Source organism: Anoplophora glabripennis, unplaced genomic scaffold (assembly GCF_000390285.2).
Source record: "Anoplophora glabripennis isolate ALB-LARVAE unplaced genomic scaffold, Agla_2.0 scaffold136, whole genome shotgun sequence".
In the NCBI taxonomy this organism is placed as follows: domain Eukaryota; kingdom Metazoa; phylum Arthropoda; class Insecta; order Coleoptera; family Cerambycidae; genus Anoplophora; species Anoplophora glabripennis.
In genome coordinates, this window is record NW_019416313.1 from 181,980 (window position 1) to 201,808 (window position 19,829).

Below are 19,829 nucleotides of genomic sequence, written 5' to 3' on the forward strand. Positions count from 1 at the left end.
CACTTTTCAGCTAACAGGGGCGCGATTCTCCACTTTATCCGAAACTTATCGTATACGAAGCAACTCGTACAGTAAAATTCGTATACAAGCAAATGTTGACATTCCTGAACAGCATTCGAATTTATGTTTCGGTGATGTCAACATTTTTCGTACGAAGGTTTGACAACATAGCTAAAATCCAATGTCGCCAGCAAAAAAATGCTAAATAATACCAGTAGAAACAGTTGGTACGCACCTTTTGTGATTTAGTTAACCTCAAGGTTTGAGTGTTTTTGTTTTTCATTCAGAAAATATGCAAGTGTATACAGTTAATACTGGCAAACGCCTTGGAAATATCACCCAAGAACAAAAAACTTTGATGGTTGACTTTTTAAAGTCCCACCCAGAATTACTAAAAGGCAAATTTTCTAAAACATTTACTAAGGCAGACGGCCAAAATCTATGGAATCTGCTTGCAGTGTCATTAAATGCACTACCAGGAGCAAAAAAGGAATATAATTCTTGCAGCAACTAAGTCGGGGTTAATTCTATTAACACCTACAAATTGTTCATCTACGACTGGCTCATTATAATCATAAATTCCCAGATCATCCTCTTCGTTGCCTTCATTTTCTTCTCCAAATTCAATTGGCCTCAGATTATTATCTACACATATGTTGTGAAGAATGCAACAGGCATTAATAATTTTAGAAGATCTTTGAGGAGAGTAATGTAGAGTTCGGTGTTTTAATAGACATCTAAATCGTAGTTTTAANACAGTTAATACTGGCAAACGCCTTGGAAATATCACCCAAGAACAAAAAACTTTGATGGTTGACTTTTTAAAGTCCCACCCAGAATTACTAAAAGGCAAATTTTCTAAAACATTTACTAAGGCAGATGGCCAAAATCTATGGAATCTGCTTGCAGTGTCATTAAATGCACTACCAGGAGCAAAAAAGGAATGGATGCAGTGGAGAAAAGTAAGACATAAATCGTATAGTTTTTTTTGAAAATATGCACTGACTATTTATATATTCACATGCACATTCGACGTGAAAACGGACCTGCATGTAAAACGTATAAATTGGTATTTACAAGAGATATTTAATGAAAATTTGTTGTAGACATGGCATGATTTGCGTGCAAATACTAAAAGTAAGAAATCGTCAGTTGTCAAACACAGAAATGCGACCGGTGGTGGTGAACAAACCAAAGAATCTTTGACTCCATTGGAGGAAGAAATAACTGACATGATCGGTCCTACATTAATTGAAGGACATGCCGATATATTGGAATCTTCAACTGACTTCACATATGGTTCAAATACAGAGGAGGATACACAAATTTTTACAATTCAGTTAGACAATAATGAGTCGCACATAATGTTTCCTAGTAATGAAGTACCGAATAATAGTATGCATAATAAAGAAAACAGTTGTATGGAAACTAAAGTCTTGAAAGTGTTTAACAATGTGAACTGCAGTTATGGAAGTGGAAGTAATAACAATCAAGTTTCTCTAGCAAAAGATTTAGCTTCCGAAATGGCAACAGGTTCAACTCCAGTGTCACATAAGACCTTAAAACGAAAATCTACATCGACACCATTGGATGTTAAACATCGCAGCAGACGAACTCAGAGACTTGATAATACAATATGTGCTACAGAAGAACTCGCTAAACAGAACAAACAACAAATTGACATCAAGGAAGCATACTACACACAGAAACTTAGCATGAAGAAAGCATACTACAAACAGAAGCTGGAATTGTTGCAACAAGATATTGATGTGAAGCAAGAAATAAGTCAATCACTGCAAATCCTTACCGAAAATATTTTATAATTACAACCATAATATGGTTATGTTTTGCACTGAATTGTAATCGTTCGTTTCTTTTGTTATTGTCTATTGTGTCGAGTTGAGTTACCTGATGAGAGTTACGTGATGAATTGCTTATAGTACTTTGTTATGTACTGAATTTCTTACATTCTTTTGAATTATTTATTTTATTATTTTGTTTTTGGTCACTGGATATGTCCAGTAACCAGTATGTTCTTAATAAACAAAAAATAATTTACAACAAATTTATTTTTATTACATAAGCACAAAAAATTTACAAACAACATAAAAAAGTTAATTTACTACATAATTCATATTCAACATTCATACAGCAAAGTGATTTCTTATTACTTGTTGTTGTAACCTTCTTGCAGCAACTAAGTCGGGGTTAATTCTATTAACACCTACAAATTGTTCATCTACGACAGGATCATTATAATCATAAATTCCCAGATCATCCTCTTCGTTGCCTTCATTTTCTTCTCCAAATTCAATTGGCCTCAGATTATTATCTACACATATGTTGTGAAGAATGCAACAGGCATTAATAATTTTAGAAGATCTTTGAGGAGAGTAATGTAGAGTTCGGTGTTTTAATAGACATCTAAATCGTAGTTTTAATACGCCATTACACCGTTCTATAATGGATCTAGTGCTCATCTGCCGTTCATTGTATGCAGCTTCTGGAGTATTTGGTAAAACATTAAGTAGTGGTGTTAACATCCATGGACGAAGTGCGTAACCAGAATCACCTAAACAACAGAAAAAATTATTAGTTTTTTTGTCACTGTAAATTTCACTCAAAAAGATACCTAACAAATAGTACCATCTATGACCATTTCGATACAAATTTTCAACAATAGGTAACACGTTGCTATTATTCCAAATAAAATTATCATGTGAACTGCCAGGGTACCTTGCACATACATTTATAATTTTCAAATTTGGGTCGCATATCTATTTAAAGAAAATCAATACTCGGTTAAACAATAATAGGCATGGTTACTAAATACTAGTTATCTTACCAACTGCACATTTATTGAATGGTATCCCTTGCGGTTTACGTAAATAGCCTCTGGGTATACAGGATCATTTATTTTCGGTGGGTAAATGGCCACATGGGTACAATCAATGCAGCCTATTACCCCTGGAAAATTATTTTGTAAGTAAAATCTAAAAAAAAAAAAGGTTGAATACTTATGTACTTATGTCTTTATATTGATAACACATACTCATTTCGTAATCCATTCAGTTTATTAAAATTCCACGGAAATCTTATAAATCGATTGAATACTTCAGGTCTGTTTAAGGCATCAGTAACTTCTGCAACACAACGACTTACTGAAGACTGGCTTACACCCAAATGTAAGTTTAGACCAATATCAGTCTGATAACTGCCACTAGCAAAGAATCGTAAGGCTGTTAAAATCTGGAAAAAAATGTTTATACATTAATATGACATTGTTCTGTATATACTTACCACGCTAGATATAATCACTTTTCTTGTCACGTTCAAAGATGATATTCTACTTGGTGGTGTAATGAACGGTTCCAAAGTTTCTATCAAATCTTCAGTCATGTTTTTATTAAGTCTAAACAATTTAATAAATTGTCTATCTGTTAAAGAATCAAAAGGATTCACAAAATCATGAAACTGCCTTTGACCTTCTTCAAGTAACTCTGCTTCTTCCAATGCAGCTATAGCAGCCAAATTAATTTGATTACCCAAAGCCATTTTTATCATAAAAGCGAGCTTATTAATTTTTCATTACTTCGTACTTACAAAACGTTACAAATTGAGGTTATAAATACTTTGATTCGTCTACGAAACTAAAAATTCGCCCGCCAAAGGCAGACGATGTTATTTTCGTATGCGAATATTTGTTTACAAGTTCAAGAATCTTATTTTAGCTATTCGAACGAAAATGATCCATTTGTCGTATACGAAAAAACTCGAGAATCGCACTCCAGGTCAAGGTTTCTAAAGAGGCTTTGAATAGAAACAGTAATATTTTGTAAGGTCTATGGTAGCGATTAACAACGAGCCTCATCCACATTCCACTATTATGCTACTGCTCAAGTGAATTTGATTTTTCAGATATTCTATGACTGCAATGGCATATAATTTTGGCAATGGAGATTTTGTGTTAACATTAAAACTAGTGATGGGAGATTTCGAGTGAAAAATCGAGTGGTACTCGATTATTGAGATCACTCGAGATATCTCGAGATGTTTACTCCCACCACTCGAGTGATTATTAGCCTACGGTTGCTCCCCAAAATGTTAGTGCATACTGCAAATAGTCACTGATTGCGTAACCTTTTTTTTTAGAATAAAACGAAAAAGTGGTTAGGTTTTGAAGTGCATGAGCTTTTTTTTTTAGCTACGCTTATAAGTAATATATGACTAATACAAACATATTTGTGCGCCGCTGGGATGAAAACGACCAATATCTCGTATCTCGAGTGATCACTCGATTATTAGAAGTTCTCGATTACCGATAACTCGATTATAAAAATTAGTCGATTATGCCCATCACTAATTAAAACAACGTTGGCTGGAAATTCGGTAAGTTATGGTTCTATGAGAATAGGAAGTATGGCCATGTTCGGAATTTACGGCAACAGCTTACTTGGTAAAAATCTAGAATTTTACGAGTTTATAATTGATGCGATGTGGCCACAAACTAATTTCAAAAGCTCAAGATCTTCCTCGCGATATTTGGCTCAAAATATTACAAATAAACGCTGTTAATTACTTATTTCCGTTTTGATTTTAGAGATCATGGGAACGCGCTCTTATTTTTTGGGACTATATAAATTTTTCATCAGTTACTAACTAGCTAAAAAAATAATTCCCTATATATTCTAACCTAACTGTCATCGGCATCGCCTGTATTTCCATTTTTGGTGTTTCCAATTAGAAAAATCATATTTTCAAGATGTCTAAAGTAGATATGGAATTAAAAAAGGTTTGTCGGTTGAATTTCATAGGCAAAATTTTATTTTATCTATGCGTTTTATTAGGCTTTTACGGAATTGCAAGAAAAACAATTAGAAACAACACAGAAGTTACGGTTAGCCGACATGCAAATTGAAAATTTGAAGAGAAGTAAGCAACATGCTACTATCACAGAGAGGTAGAATGACAGAGGATTTTTTTTATCGTAGCAATAATTTTAATTTTTTTAGAGAAATTAATGCACTGGATGAAGGTACAAAAACTTATGAATCCGTAGGCCGTATGTTTCTGCTAACTCCTGTGGAGAACGTTAAAGAGAACTTGAAGGCCAAACAGAACACTGCAGAAGAAAAAATCAAAGTACTAGAGAACAGTAAGACGTACCTTGAAAATTCTTTAAAGGAGGCCGCTGATAGTTTAAGAGAATTGGTTCAAACCAAGAAGGAATCTTAAAACACTTTTGATTGTTTTTTATATTTATTTATTCAAGTATCATATAAACTTTTGTATTAACAGTTTTGTCGATATTAGCTATCTTTAAATAAACTATCCTGAAATTCAAACTGTTTCTTGAAGGCATGATTCGAAGAGAAGTGGTTCCGGCTTTGGACGCTCCTCTACATTAAGAGGCTTATGCAGTAACTTGAATATACCTGTTCCTATAGGAGCCGCCATACCCATAATAATATTCTCCGAAACGCCGCTAATCTTGTCCGTCTGGCCGTAATACGCAGCGTCGAATAGGTGATCCGCAGTTTTCTCAAACTAATAAAATGTTAATATATAACTTTAAAAATTTGAGGTAGATATCCTTACCGAGGCCAAATTTAGCACGGACTGCTTCATCTTGGAGAGTCCCTGCCGCGTGATGCCTAGAACTTCGCCTGTGTGCGTCATCTGCGCTGCTAGTAACATGATATGCCGGTAATCCACACTCATGCCGTGATTTTCCATGACCATTTTGATTTCTGACATAATCGTTTCCCTTGAAAAATAAATAGCATAGTTATGGCAATCAAACAAAAAAAATGTGATCTAATAATATTTCGTACCTAGCAGCTTCGATTCCTAAAGTATGGTACACCTCTATGATATTATTTGAAACAGTTTTTCTCCCGTCGATTCCGTACGTAGCCATAACTTCCCTTAAATTGTCTCCTTCGACGCAAAGGCTGTATATAGCTTTCCCGCCTTTGTCCTCTCTAGCTATCACAGCCCTGTTTACGGTCGGTAACCCCTGAAATAACGAAACGTTAACAAATATAGAGATTCACTTTTAACTCGTATACCTTCACAACGACGTTCGGGATTTGGTCCTTTAGTTCGCTCAGGGCAAAATTCAGCCTCCTCGAGTGTTTGCTTCTATTCGGATGGACGGTTATGATCGTGTCGCTTTCCACTCTGACATCGCCAGGTTTTAACTTAAGCCTTGAGGTGCAGATACTGGAAAAGAGTACAAATTTTCTCCAAACGTGTTTTTAATACCGATTACCAAGTTTTACCTGTAGCGTATGGTTTCCGCGTTGACTTCAAGTTTAAGTAACTTGATCCTCTCAAAGTTTAGCTGGATGAGGAGGAAAGCTTCGTTTTTGGTGTACACGTCGTCGATAAAAGTGGAAATCTGAAACGAAATTAACATTAAGAGATAGTGTCATGGATATAATTCTAACATAATATTTATTATAAGTAGGTCGAAATCTAAGTTGTTTATAATTTGTAATCGAGTACAGAAGTATTATAAGCTAGTTTGAAATTCAGTGTGTTATTTTGGCGAAGTGTAAACTACTTTTTCTTTCAGTGTTAAACATGTCGATTTCGTTTTAATTGTTAGTGTTGCGAGAAACAATTACTCCGAGGGCTATATGCTCCTACCGGAATTGAATTATACTCGCAACACCTAGTGCAACAGCTAGGGTCGTTCGTCAGTTTAACTCACCAGGCACAGACTGGTTTCAGACTTATTAGTCCTCATCAGTGTGTCATAGGTGAGACAACCGACGATCGAACCAGCTGTTTTGCGTTGTATCGTCACGACAAGGAAATACATTATACGCGGGAGCGCAAATGGCTCCATCTGTCGTGCTATATTGCAGGTACTTGTTGCACGACTGCCACCCAATGCCGGTAGGGGCATATAGCCCTCGGAGTAGTTGTTTCTCGCAACACTGACAATTAAAACATTGTCTTCGCCCTTTATGGGTGTAAAAAAGTATTTGTGGGGAATTTTATTGCACTACTTTATTCAAAATAAATCTGCAGCTGAAGCAAACGAAATTTTTGTTGAGGAAAAGTAGTGGCTGGCGATGGACGATACTTTCAGTATGTTATTTATTAATTTTTTTAAATAAAGCATTAATTTTCACACAAAAACAGCGACAACTCATTCAATATCGCGATAATTACGACCTTTCCATTACTATTTAATATTTATCCGAAACATAAATATGACATTTCTGATGACTTTTAACCTACCTCCCCTAAAGTCGTTCTCTCAATCCTCCCCTTCACTTGTCGAGCAAACCACGGATCTTCTGAATTCGTCAAACTTGCCCTAATGATGGGTGTACTGATCGACTTGCTGGCATTGATGATTTCTTTGATCCTGAAATAAGAGAAAAAACAGTGACCCATGTATTTTTTACAAAGACTGAGACCAAAACTATATTTTCGTAATACAACGAGTAATAAATTGTTTTTAATTAAACTTCTAAATCGTACGCTAGTCGATATTCACCTGGGCACTCCCTGCGTGATGTTCATACTCGCGACTCCGGCAAAATGGAAAGTTTTCAAGGTCATCTGCGTGCCGGGCTCTCCGATACTCTGAGCCGCTAGCGCTCCAACTGCCGTACCCGGCTCGATGATGGATCTCGTATACTTCTGGCCGCACGTTTCGAGGAAAGTCACCAGCTGGCTGCAAGTGAGACGTTCTATTTCCTTCACCACGCTGCTGCTTCCGAACCTGTTCAGGACCCTCTCCACCCTGTCCGCTAAGGAATACATGTAGTCCCTAACGATAAAATATTGTATTGATAAAACGAGAAACAGACGGTCGGGTTTTGTTCGACTTACTTTATCTCTTTTTTGAAAGCTTCGCTACATTCGTCGAGAGCGTTCGTTGCTAGGAAGGCCTGCGTCGCCCTCCTGATTTGGTCTCCGTCCAAGGAAATTTCTCCCCGATACGGACATTTAGCGCGTACGTGCTCCAGGACCCTGTCGAAATCTACCGGACAGTCTTTACCTGCAAATTAAACATATCCAGCGCTAGTACAATATAAGGCAGACGTCTACGCAAAATTTCAACTGAATATTAAAAAAACTTAAAAATACCTTCCATGTAAGTCGGGTCCAAACTGTCGCATCCATAATTAATTTGGACTATATCGCCTTCCGCGTTTCTCACTGACCCGTCGTAATGAACCACCAAGTCCTCCAGCGACTGAAATAAAAAGAGATGATTGTCTATTTTGTTAACCGGCACGAGTAAAATACTCTGATACATTTCGAGGAAGGTTACCTTTACTAATCTCCTCTGCATGTACCCGGTCTCAGCGGTTTTCACCGCCGTGTCTACCAAGCCCTCTCTGCCTCCCATAGTGTGGAAAAAGAATTCCGTTGGGGTTAGCCCGGTGTAGAAACTGTTTTCTACGAAACCTTTCGCTTCTGGCGTCTTTGCTGTAAAAACGAACACATGAATACTTTTATACGTTCAGTGGAAGTCGTTTAGTTTACAGTGGTGTTTGAAGTGGGGCAAAGATCTATCGTCGAACCCATCCGGTACTCTTTTACCATTCAAGGCCTGCTGTCCTACGCACGCTATCATCTGGGAGATGTTGATGAAGGAACCTGCAATATTTTGGTAAAATCGTAAATATACAAAGCCAATAAAGTCTACGAGGTAAAGAAATACCTTTTGAGCCAGATAGGGCCATGATCAGAGGGCTGTTGGTAGGGTGCAGTTCCGCGACGCAGGCTTGACCGGCGTGCTCCCTGATAACGGATAATTCCTTCAAAATGACAGCCTCCAGAGACTCCTCAACTGTGCAACCGGGCTGAGTCTGTAATTTACCCTCCGCCATCTGCTTGATGTATTCCTGACACTTAGCGTACCTGAAAAAATAGATATCCGGCATAACGGTGAAAGAATTAAAGCGTGAACATAAATACCCTTCGGATAATAATTTGTTTTTTCTTCGTATAAGATTTTCGCCAGGTGTTACGTCCCCGATTCCAATGGAAAAACCGGTGTTCATCAAATAATTCGAGGTTAACCTTGCTAAAAAGAATATTTTAATTATGGGTGTCACGAATTGTATTTGCCAAACCAAACTTTATCTGGTTGGCAAATCTTAATTTAAATTAGAACCGCAACTGATCACATTGCTTACCCAGCCTCCACATAGATTTAATAGCGAACTCCTGTCCGAAATCCCTCAATATCACATAAAATATGTTGCCGCCCTTTCCGCCGCTTCCCAAATGGCCCTTGTCGAGCGTACCGGCCAACAATTCGGAATTCCTGATCAAGACATAGGAATCTTTGACGCACAACTCTCTGTTTTTCGTGTAAGCTTTGCCTTTCGCCTCTAAATTTGCCTTAACAGGACATTTGCTGTTGGGACGGAAAATCAGGCTGCATATTTGCTTACCCGACCATAAACGTTTGGGCTGCAACGAATAATTTTAATCAGAAGTCTTGATTTACATTCAAACTGTATAAGTCACCTTTATTATGCATGGGGGAGGTAAATCTATATTCATATGGGCATCGTTACCTGCCAGAAGCGTAGCGGCGAGTTGAGACGCATGTGTGAAATCCATAAACGTGTCTTTCTTAGACAACAGGTATCCACCCGTCAAGAAATCTTGAGTCGCGGCTATCAGCAGTTCGCCGTTTCTAGGAGTCACTAAGTTGCTTTTGTTCTGAAAGGATACAGATTGAAATATACAAAGTTAAACGCACAAATTAAAAAATATTACCCCCATCAGTATCAAGGCTTCCGCCTTGGCTTCCTCCGTTTGCGGTAGATGTAGATTCATCTCGTCTCCGTCGAAATCGGCGTTGTACGGATTACAGACACACTCGTTGAATCGGAATGTTCTGTGCTGGTGGATTTTCGCTCTGTGCGCCATAATGGACAACTTGTGAAGGCTAGGCTGTCGATTAAACAGAACTACATCGTTGTCGTGTAAGTGTCTCTCAACGATATCGCCCAACTAAAAAACATTTATTCCTTTCTATTGTGTTGTCGATGTACGGCTAAAAATATAAATTTACCTTCAGTTCCTGGGCCAGCTTTTCACGATTCCCATATTTGAGGAATTTTTTAAATGCGGAACCTTTCTGCTGAACATAATTCGCCCCGGGCCAATTCTCGGGTCCGTTAATGATGAGTTTCTTCATGATCTGAATATTTGCCTGGATAACTCTCTCTGGAAAAGTTAAAATCTTGGCGATGTGCATAGGTACCCCAACTTGGTCGATTTCTAAGTTTGGGTCTGGAGATATCACTGTACGAGACGAGAAATCGACACGTTTTCCAGACAAGTTTCCTCGGAACCTTCCCTGTTTTCCTTTTAAACGCTGTACCAGACCCCGTCCGGGTTTCTTAGGCTACAAAATTTATTCCTTTAAAAATGTACCGATAAAATTAAGGTACGTCTTTTTTACCATCATGGCGAGAGGGACTCCAGACAGTTCACTATTAATATAAAGTGCAGTTTGTAACTGGAGGAAATCCCAGCCCTCTTGGTACATGTTAACAGATGCCCCGGACTGCTTATGCTTTTTTATGACGTCATTTATAAAAATGATTTCCGACTGCTTCATTGTTAAGTCATCTTCATTGCTGAAATGGTTTATGTTTGGATAAGTGGTAATAAAACGTAAAACATGTCAACGTGTACAAGGCATTTGATCAAATTTTAATTCTATGTCGTATATTAACACAGAAAGTTTCAATAAACATCAACTCACGTTCCAGCTTTTAGATCGGACACCACAGATGGCCTTACTGATACAGGCGGTACCAGCATCCTGGTAAAAATTAAATCCTTGGGCTGTGACCTGCAAGAAGTTGCCTCATACAGATAAAATCGTTTCATATTAATATACAAATTATATCTTACCTTTTTGGATCCATGGCGAGAAGGGGTATATCGTTCTCTGGAATTCTCTCAAACAACTTCAACACATCAATAGGAGTCAGAATCTGAGACACTGTATTACCCGATAAGGCCGACTGTATGTCTGGGTTGCTTTCAATAGCCTCATTAAACTCATGTTTTTGCTCCTCCAGCAAAGCTTCTTTATCTTTCCCTCTGTTTTTTTCATGGACTATTTTTAAAACAGAATTTCCACCACCTCCCTTTGCCGACGTCATTTTCTTTACAAAACCGTTGACTTCTTTACAATAAGGGCATTTAGTGAGTTTCTTGCACTTATCGACAATTTTCTTTCTAATCGCCTTCTTCGTCATGTAGCTCAGATTGGGATTTGATAAACGGATTCTAAAGAGATGTTTGTCTTCTTCTTCTAGTAAAACATGACCACATTTCTTACAGATGGTTTGGAGGATGCTTATTATACTTCTAAAATAACCAACATGGAAGACCGGCAGTTCTAAGTCGATGTAGCCAAAGTGTCCAACACATTCGTTAATGTTTTTGCCGCAAGTTTGACAAGGAGATTCTTTTGAATTTGTTCCCTAAATATGCAAAATATTATAAAACTAAATAAAATATTAAGGAAACCTTACCAATCTTTTGTCTAGAACTCCATACGGTATTGGAGTTCTCTGAATGTCCTGATTATATAAATTTTTTGCAACAACATGAATGTGCGATTGCTGTTGCATGCTCTCGGCGCTTTCTATTCCAAAACTGACATGGGAGCTATAAATAAAAAAATATAAGATTTTAATTCAAAACACGATGTGATAATACCTACATTTTTCTCGCCACATCAGCCTCTCGATACTGTTCCTTAGGCATATTGCACAAGATAATGCAAACCACTATTTACTTAATATTAACATATATATTGTCCTTAAATATGAAACCTAAAATTTTAAATTACAATTTAAATTAATTCTGGAAAATGTTATTTTTTCATTTACTATCAGAATCCTTGATTCACCACAACACAACTAACCTAAGAACTAAAGTGAAAGTGAGGTTAGGTATGCTTCTTCTTCTACTTTCAAATGTCATACTTTCTACCTATTCATTAAATTGTACTGTATTCTTTTCGCCTACTGCCTAAGGAGCTTTCTATTTGGTTGAACCGGTGAATTTTAGAATGTTATTTGATTTATAACGGTCAGAATTAGGTTTGTTAGTTTATCCACTATATTATCGCACTAAAAACCAATTAAAGAGATTGTAGTCCTTCTACGTTGGCCATAGGCTGACGTCCAGATTTTTTGTAGGTTTGCGACTTAAGTCCTAGAATTTTTTCTAAAATAATTAAGGTCAGTGGTTAGCTGGCTAAATACCCGCCTGGGTGAAGGTCAAAAGAAGAAGAAGAGTACGTATGTTATGATTTTTGTTTTTGTTCTTGTACATGGTATGTGATGATATTTGAGATAGAGATTGAAATATTGATTTCGCTCGACAGAAAGGATAAAACTGAAAAAGTTTTTAGGTAACCATTAATCGTTAATATAAAAACAGATGTGGTTTCTGTTAAAATAGCTCCACAAACTAATTATTGAAAATGGTTATGGAATCGAAAACAACTAGCAAAACAAGCTGTCTAAAAGCCCTATTGCTTCGTGCTTGGAGAGAAAGATGGACTGATTTACAATGGGGCATAAACATTAAAACAGTATTACCCCGAGGCGTAAGTGGGGACGTGTATAATTTAGCCGATTGCATCCTGCAACAGGCAGTAGTGGGTGCCGGTGCAAACCAATTAGTCTTAAGTTACTTGCGACATTCTTTAAGTGCTCAGCTAGTATCTCACGCCGCTGTATTACAAAGACTCAGCAAATACAGTCAACTGAGCAAGGTACACTGTGTTTTTAGTTTATTAGAATTTTTAGAAGGAATGTTGCCTGGAGTTACGTGTTGTGGAAAGCCAGAAGAAACGGTACTTGCCACGGCAGTGTTATCGGTTGCTTTGTGGCTACTAAACATATTACAGCAGTGTCAGTCCACTCCTTCGTTGATTCAAAAAGCTATCGAGTTGTTACGAGTGTTACTTACCGATGACTTTTATGTATCGATGATGTGCTTAGCACGCTATAATGATACAGGTAATGTAAATATAAATATTTATGTTTGCATGTCCTGAGGATGCCTTTTTTAGATCTATTTAATGAAACTAGTAGAAAATGCATGGAAATCGAAGCTACTCTAACAGAAACTGAAGAATTACACAAATATGTTCGAAAACTCGGCAGTATAGGCATAAACATGCTATGTTTGCCGGTGAACAGTGAAAAATGGCCAGGTTCTCTGATCCAGTGTTGGCTGGAAGTGAAACTTATAGGAAATCCTGGAAGTTCCACATCAGTCCTCGCAGAACAACTTCAAGTATTTCAAAGACTGAAGGGGTTCAGCGACGCTAGACTTTACGCAGAATTGATGCGTGGCAGTCTCTTAGCTCTATATAACGTCAGCCAAACCTCTCACGAGAGTCAGTGGGGCGCTTTTGCCTTCCTAAAGGTGCCACATATTCTACTAGAATTAGCTGGAAAGTCTGATAACATGAGCGTGGTGAATGCTGTAGAGCTGATGCTGCAACATAGTCCCCTATTGGACGCTATGGATGCTAATAGTTCCTGCTCCAGTCTGAAGTGTCTATTGGACGAACTTGCTAAGATAAGGCTTTTAAACGAGCTGCAGGTCAAGCATTTGCTTGAGAAAAGGAAAGCTCCACCTCCTGTGAAGTTAGATACCGCTCCCGCCTCGACTGGGATACCCAAGGCTATTATTTTTGCCGAATCCACCATAGCCGGTATCTTGAAGACACTTTCTACTGATTACCACAAAATCCAGGTAAATTGAACATATAGAATAGGAATGGTATAAAATTCTGAGGTATTTTTAATTAAAAATATAAATGTATTGCTTTTATAGGACGCTTTACTTGGCATGTTACACCAAGTTCTGACGGGTAAAAGCTTCGAGTTGATTCTAGCCGTCGCCACGGTCCAGGGGCAACTTCGCACCCTGGTCAGCAGGCTTATACGCTTCAACGAATGTTCCAAATCCGGTGGAGACAAGGCCAGGTCTCAACTCTTCGACATTACGTTTCTCATGCTCGTAGCTATAGTTCAAAATTACGGGGCCTCTGCAGTTTTGGATCCCGACGGCGATACTTTATTTGAACAGTGGGTGCGCTCCTGCATGGTGGAGAGACAGAGACCCAAAGCCCCGGAACAGTTACTGCGACTCGGAGATCCAGCTATTATAGAGTCCCTCTTGCAACAATTCAATGCGGGCGAGGCGGATTTCAAACCAGGAGTGAAATGGCAGGACGTTCTCTTCAACATTGCCGGCGTAATGCACGAGGTCTTGGTAGCCTGGGAACACGGGGCTTTAGTCGCGTCGGACGTGAAACGGATCTTAGACGCGGTCAGAGGGAAAATGTGTTGCCTTCCCCTTGCCGCTGCGGCGTGGCTGTGCGCCTACATGCGGACGGCCCCGCAAGACACTCTACTGAAGCCTATCAATATGGTCCAACAGCTGCTGGCCACTTCGGTGACGGAAGACGACAGTTTGAGGGACAGATGGCAGCTGACTTGCGAGATTATAAGGAAAATGCAACGGGACGTTCAATTACCTTTGCCGACGAAAAGCACACATCATTTGGTGTCCCGGCAACCGGCTACGGAGCAGCTGCACTCGGCTTGGAGCAAGGGAATACTTCGCGGGTGGTTAGATCACACATCGGCGAGAACTCTGCATTGTCTCTTGGATACGGCCGGGCCTAGATGGCTAGTTTCCGCCGTTATACAGGAACTCTTGAAACTGAAGTACAAGGATCAGTTGCAGAGGGGCGTGGACCTGGCGCTGGCTATTTTCCATGTTGATATTAGGGGGTGCACTTTGCAGCTGCTGTCCCACGTTTTGCCCCAGTTACTTTATAATGATCTGCAGGCTGATTCACTGATGGAACCGCAGCTGCCTGCTTTGGCAAATCTTACCAGTTACTGCGTTTACACCGCGTGGGATGCGCTTCCGGAGGTTAGTGCTAACAGTTTTTTATGTTCTTGTAGGTTGTTTGATAAAATATTTATATTTTTTACTGATTTCCTACAAATCCAATTATAAATACACTGGAATAACTAGAGTGTTGCACGCATGCGACAAGAAAGGGAATGCCTAAACTGGAAACTGAAGTGTCGAGAAATGCAACTATGTGGTATACATAAGCATTTGATTTTACTTTCAGGATGCCGATGCCGAACCTGTGGCTAAGGTTCCTCGTCTTTGCGATTCGATGGAGGAGATGAAACCGCTAGAAAAGCTGATTTCCTCGTTGCGCCAGCTCCTGAACATGTTCGAAGGGGGTATACAGGAGGGTTCTATCACTCAGCAAACATATTTCGCTTTCTATCTTGTCAAGTCTCTCGTCGAAGTGAAAATTAACTCTGCCAACATGGTACTAGCAGCGATACCACCCGCTCTCATATCGGATTTACTGAAAACCCTGCCGGAATTGTTCAGTTACCCCCTTCTGTTGCACCTGCACGATGTGTATACCACTTCCGGAAGGATCAACATGGCGAAAGATTTGTGCGTTTTGAGGAATTATCGCCTCAAGAACGCGCCTAGTATTGATAATAATAATTCAGTTTAGTGGATTATATAGTTTGTAGGATTTTATTTATTAAAATGTTAACAAATATCTTTAAATATTTTTGGATTTACTTCAGTGGTAAAAATCACTCTGTATACTACGACTTAATTTTTTTTGTTGATTGTATTAATAAATAAATGATAAAAATAATTTTTTTTTTAATAAACATTTCTGTAACCTTGAAATTATGGCTAGAGTTTGACATTTATGTGTACAGCCAGTTTTGTTTTCTCAAATTCCATCGTCGAAAATTGATTTCTTTTCAACCTTTTTTCATTTTTTTTTTTTTTCATATCCTACTGGACCATTGAGAATGACGGTATTCATTGTTGTTAAATCTCATTTTTCTGGTTGATATACGTGTTTTTTTGAAAATATACAGTAATATAAGGAACAAACATACATACATATTACTATTATATTATATTACATCTCACGCTGAAAATAAAAATTAGGTCAAATAAAAATACCCAATTCGGCAGCTGTAAGAACCAATATCTTTTAAGCATCACAGAGGAAATCAGTAAAAAAAATTTTCATGGACGATCGATATTCTCAAATATTTTTGAGACTCGGAAAAATCTGAAAATATTCAGCTGAACTGTAACGGTTCTGACCAATCTGAAACTGTTTAATTCCACTCTGCTCCTCCAGTTTTTGGAGATTTTCGATTTTATCCTTGAGAAATTTGTAATTTGTAGTTCAAACTAAGTCCACTTTATAGCAAATCTGTGTTAGAATGGGGAAAAATCTGTTATTTGTGCATTAATTCATATTTAAACGAAATCTATAAAATGTATTACTGGTTGTCTATTGTCAACGGATGCAGAAATTAGGCAACCAAACTTACAATATGACAAAAAAGCGGATTATTTTAATTTAATCAACCACCTCCGCATCGTCTCAGATTGGCGATATCAATAAAGCAACCGCTCAGCAGTTGTTGGTTATGGAGTTGCTTCTGCTCCTTTGTACGACCCCTGCGGTCCTCATCACTGCCCAGGCCCGAATCCATTCCGTTTTTCACATTCTTCCTATTCATCAATCTTACTTTACCGCTTACATTTGTGACCTACTAATTATTTCCATTCGGTCGTTGAAATGTAGGAAAATACCGTTCTGTAAGCACTCTCACTTCATAATGAATCAACTCTACAATCTGTCGCAACTTAATTATTTCGGTTAATTAAATAAATTCCATCCAAAACCATTTAAAACACGTAAGATAATAGTTTATATTGAGAAGTATCTAACATTTTGTATGTACATAGAAATACATCATTCCAGTTTCCAAATAATTTTTCGATCAGTGAAGTTGTTAGTGGAAGTGGAACGCTCACCTGTGTAGATTGACCAATCAAGTTGAAGTAAATTGTTCCAAATTTTCGTGTCGCCATCTATCGCCCATAAATGACACTGAACGGCTGAAGAATTTACAGTAGATAGCAAACTGTAACAGCTTACTTCACTGCTGAATTAATTGATCTTCTAATGTATAGATGGCGCGGCCAATTTTTCCAGTAAATTAAACCGTTGAGTGAGAAATACCATTTCTCACTTTTCTTTTTAATAGGTAACTTGCAGAAAAAACAAATATCTCAGCGTGCTCAACGGCCCCTGGTGTATACGGAACCGCCTCTAGAAATAATCTTTTGAAAATTTTCATGGACTATCTCCATTGATTTTCTCAAAAAGTTTTAGGACTCTGAAAAAAATCCGGTAGAAAATAATGATCCTGACCAATCCAAAACTGCATTCAATTCTTCTCTAACGCCACCAGTTTTGGAGATTTTCTATAATTTTTCTCGACGGAAGTGTTAGGCAACCAAACATACAATGGTGACAATAATCCGTATAACTTTACAAATATTGATGATTGCAAATGTTAGGCAACCAAACTTACAATATGACAATCGTAAACTACTGTATTATTATTTTATTCCAAGAAAAAAGTTAAGACAAAACCGCTCTTAGATGAGCACATTAATTTTTTGAAACTTTTCATGGTCCGTCAATTTTTTTAAAAATTTTTAAGTTTCAGAAAAATATGAAAAAATTTCGGAGAATTACTAACCAATCCAAAACTGCATTCTAGCTCATTCATTTTTTGGAAACTTGATTTATCAAAAAATAAAAAATTGGTCAGAATCTAATATCGCCTATTTTATGATTCAAATTTCGTGCCACAAATTTTCTAAGTTTTAATTATTACAAGATTCAGCTTTCAATGCGAATATTTTGTATTGTTTTACTTTTCTGCACCTCAGTGTATAACAGAATCTCTAAGTAATTCCACCCATCTTCTTTCCGCAGGATCTCTTATATAGAAGAGGTGTACCGCAACAGGAACCAGTTTGCGGTGCTCGTATCAGTGGTGGCTTGATGTGTTCCGCATGGGCATCGAAATTTTCTCGTTCACCACCAAGGACGTCTATGACGAGATGCAGTAGACTGAGTGAAGAGGGACTCTGATGCCGGGGTGGCAGAGGCCAACAGGGACGCCAGGATCTGGGAAGAAGCGGAAAAATCCTTGGACATCAAATATGTGACCGCTACGAAAATCGAGAACAACTCCAGGATGTTCAAGCTACAATAAGCTAATTTCAATCAAGAAACCAACACTGCCGTAAGTTTACTGTCACTAATTTCAACTATAACGTTTTTTTAATTACACTATAATCTTTTTTTGTTTTCGTCTTGACTCAGGGGCACAGTGGTGAATAATTATCAATTTCTTAATTTTTTTTAATATTAATATTCCGCAATCTCCCTAACAAAGGTGTAATTTGAACTGAGCAGCAACCTATAGTGATAATTTTTGACATACATATATATTTTGGAGAAATGTAAAATATTTATTTTATTAATATCTAATATTATGTAATTTCTTGCATTTCAACGGATTTTTCTCAAAATTTTTCAATTTGCCTTGGTTAATTATTTGTTTTCTCGTTCTACAAGCCGCAACTAGCAATACACCAGCTACGATTTCTGTGAATTACTTAAATTGTTTTCAATTCGATACGAAACTACTTATATATTCAATGTAGTAAATCCAACAGCATCAGAAGCCGTTTTTTTTTTTCACAAAGCACAAACACAGACAACATTTTTGTCACAAATTACTTGTCTTAAAAAACTGAAATGAGCATAGCTCTTTGTATTTTGAAAATTTTAAAAATCACTCCTACTTAGGGGTTGAAAAAATGCCAAAAATTAAGAATTTGAATATTACCAATTGATATAAAAACTATTAGCATGTGGATTATTATCTTATAATGCTAATAGTTTTTATATTTATTGGTAATATTCAGTTCTTCATTTTGGGTGTCTTTTCAACCCCTAAATAGGGGTGATTTTTGAAAATTTTCAAAAATCTATGCTCATCTTAATTTTTTACGATGAGTAATTTGAGACCAAAAACATATTTTTATCTATTTTCTTTAGTTCTCTGCGAATTGTGAAAAAACGGGCGATTTTTGTAGTCACTCTTTTCTCAGCCAAAATACTATACAAATATTATTTACTAAACTAGGCGTTACATATATAAATTAATACTGCACCTCTCGAAAGTGTTAACTATTTCGAAACGGTTATTTTCTTGTATTAAAGGAGAATGGAAATAATTATTGTCATTTTCTGTGGATCTGTTATTTTTAGTGTAGAAAATGGTTCAAATTTTTATTATTATATCATACCTACATCATAAATGATTTAGTTTAAGGGGGGAAACCACGTTAGGAGGTTCAAAAAAATTTATTGCATTAATTGCGAACACCCATCGGTCACGCTCAGCTGCACAGCAACTACATCGGAGCTTTTGTTCAGGTAATCTAGTCACTTATTGAGCAAGAAAAGAACAGATGCAAACTTTACAAGAATGATGTGCCCGTCGCGGCCTATGAGGTCCTCCGCGGTCCTCATACGCTTATCATAATGTTGGTAGTGACCGTTCAAAGTAAATTTTTTAAGTTAGGGCAAAAAATATTTCCTACCTTTGCCTTTTTCTTGGTGTGCTTAACGCAGTGCGGTCCTGGTTTGCAGAGAGGCCCGTGGGAGAAACCCTTCAATGGCGGCCTGTGGATATTCCTCAAGGGCGCCAAGTCCATGTGGGTCTGTACGAATCGCATCCTAATTTCTACAACCGTGTGGAATGGTGGACGAGTTGGTGCGGCCCACTATAAACCTCAGAGTCGTTTCGGAGGTGCAGAAATACCTACGAAAAGAAAATTTTTCA

The 19,829-nt window shown here is 37.7% G+C and overlaps 5 protein-coding genes across 5 annotated transcripts; 3 read left to right on the top strand and 2 right to left on the bottom strand.

Moving 5' to 3' along the window:
- The first annotated feature begins 809 nt into the window (after positions 1-809).
- Positions 810-1,960, top strand: LOC108911621. Its single transcript, XM_018716598.2, has 2 exons — positions 810-962; positions 1,107-1,960. The coding sequence occupies exons 1-2, from the start codon at positions 810-812 to the stop codon at positions 1,821-1,823; spliced, it is 870 nt and encodes a 289-aa protein (XP_018572114.2). The 3' UTR covers positions 1,824-1,960.
- A 133-nt stretch (positions 1,961-2,093) lies between these two features.
- Positions 2,094-3,766, bottom strand: LOC108911620 (putative nuclease HARBI1). The gene is made up of 5 exons (XM_018716597.1): positions 3,301-3,766; positions 3,053-3,249; positions 2,846-2,993; positions 2,633-2,777; positions 2,094-2,572 (listed from the first exon to the last, which is right to left on the bottom strand). Exons 1-5 carry the CDS (start codon positions 3,562-3,564, stop codon positions 2,145-2,147), a joined length of 1,182 nt encoding a protein of 393 aa, XP_018572113.1. The 5' UTR covers positions 3,565-3,766; the 3' UTR covers positions 2,094-2,144.
- Positions 3,767-4,612: 846 nt separating this feature from the next.
- On the top strand, positions 4,613-5,345 carry LOC108911632 (prefoldin subunit 1). The gene is made up of 3 exons (XM_018716611.1): positions 4,613-4,792; positions 4,848-4,960; positions 5,013-5,345. The coding sequence occupies exons 1-3, from the start codon at positions 4,763-4,765 to the stop codon at positions 5,233-5,235; spliced, it is 366 nt and encodes a 121-aa protein (XP_018572127.1). The 5' UTR covers positions 4,613-4,762; the 3' UTR covers positions 5,236-5,345.
- Positions 5,237-19,659, bottom strand: LOC108911633 (DNA-directed RNA polymerase III subunit RPC1). Its single transcript, XM_023454049.1, has 23 exons — positions 19,588-19,659; positions 11,732-11,843; positions 11,541-11,676; positions 10,912-11,489; positions 10,760-10,849; positions 10,454-10,631; positions 10,061-10,396; positions 9,763-9,999; positions 9,508-9,705; positions 9,171-9,450; positions 8,950-9,058; positions 8,693-8,892; positions 8,515-8,628; positions 8,300-8,457; positions 8,113-8,221; positions 7,855-8,023; positions 7,517-7,792; positions 7,255-7,384; positions 6,285-6,403; positions 6,072-6,225; positions 5,835-6,019; positions 5,599-5,767; positions 5,237-5,547 (listed from the first exon to the last, which is right to left on the bottom strand). The coding sequence occupies exons 2-23, from the start codon at positions 11,773-11,775 to the stop codon at positions 5,341-5,343; spliced, it is 4,176 nt and encodes a 1,391-aa protein (XP_023309817.1). The 5' UTR covers positions 11,776-11,843; positions 19,588-19,659; the 3' UTR covers positions 5,237-5,340.
- On the top strand, positions 12,339-15,686 carry LOC108911631 (mediator of RNA polymerase II transcription subunit 24). The gene is made up of 4 exons (XM_018716610.1): positions 12,339-13,040; positions 13,094-13,785; positions 13,867-14,976; positions 15,185-15,686. Exons 1-4 carry the CDS (start codon positions 12,500-12,502, stop codon positions 15,590-15,592), a joined length of 2,751 nt encoding a protein of 916 aa, XP_018572126.1. The 5' UTR covers positions 12,339-12,499; the 3' UTR covers positions 15,593-15,686.
- Positions 19,660-19,829: the final 170 nt, after the last annotated feature.

Excerpts from the sequence above, each read along its gene's own strand:
- LOC108911632 (XM_018716611.1), top strand. The coding sequence starts at position 4,763 with ATGTCTAAAGTAGATATGGAATTAAAAAAG. Across the intron at positions 4,793-4,847 it reads TAGATATGGAATTAAAAAAG|GCTTTTACGGAATTGCAAGA; the intron begins GTTTGTCGGTTG and ends GCGTTTTATTAG. Across the intron at positions 4,961-5,012 it reads CATGCTACTATCACAGAGAG|AGAAATTAATGCACTGGATG; the intron begins GTAGAATGACAG and ends TAATTTTTTTAG.
- LOC108911633 (XM_023454049.1), bottom strand. The coding sequence starts at position 11,775 with ATGCCTAAGGAACAGTATCGAGAGGCTGATGTGGCGAGAAAAAT. Across the intron at positions 10,397-10,453 it reads GAGTCCCTCTCGCCATGATG|CCTAAGAAACCCGGACGGGG; the intron begins GTAAAAAAGACG and ends TAAATTTTGTAG. Across the intron at positions 6,404-7,254 it reads AGAGAACGACTTTAGGGGAG|ATTTCCACTTTTATCGACGA; the intron begins GTAGGTTAAAAG and ends ATTTCGTTTCAG.
- LOC108911621 (XM_018716598.2), top strand. The coding sequence starts at position 810 with ATGGTTGACTTTTTAAAGTCCCACCCAGAATTACTAAAAGGCAAATTT. Across the intron at positions 963-1,106 it reads AATGGATGCAGTGGAGAAAA|ACATGGCATGATTTGCGTGC; the intron begins GTAAGACATAAA and ends AATTTGTTGTAG.
- LOC108911631 (XM_018716610.1), top strand. The coding sequence starts at position 12,500 with ATGGTTATGGAATCGAAAACAACTAGCAAAACAAGCTGTCTAAAAGCC. Across the intron at positions 13,786-13,866 it reads CTGATTACCACAAAATCCAG|GACGCTTTACTTGGCATGTT; the intron begins GTAAATTGAACA and ends TTGCTTTTATAG. Across the intron at positions 14,977-15,184 it reads CGTGGGATGCGCTTCCGGAG|GATGCCGATGCCGAACCTGT; the intron begins GTTAGTGCTAAC and ends TTTTACTTTCAG.
- LOC108911620 (XM_018716597.1), bottom strand. The coding sequence starts at position 3,564 with ATGATAAAAATGGCTTTGGGTAATCAAATTAATTTGGCTGCTATAGCT. Across the intron at positions 3,250-3,300 it reads AAGTGATTATATCTAGCGTG|ATTTTAACAGCCTTACGATT; the intron begins GTAAGTATATAC and ends ATTTTTTTCCAG. Across the intron at positions 2,994-3,052 it reads CTGAATGGATTACGAAATGA|ATTTTACTTACAAAATAATT; the intron begins GTATGTGTTATC and ends TTTTTTTTTTAG.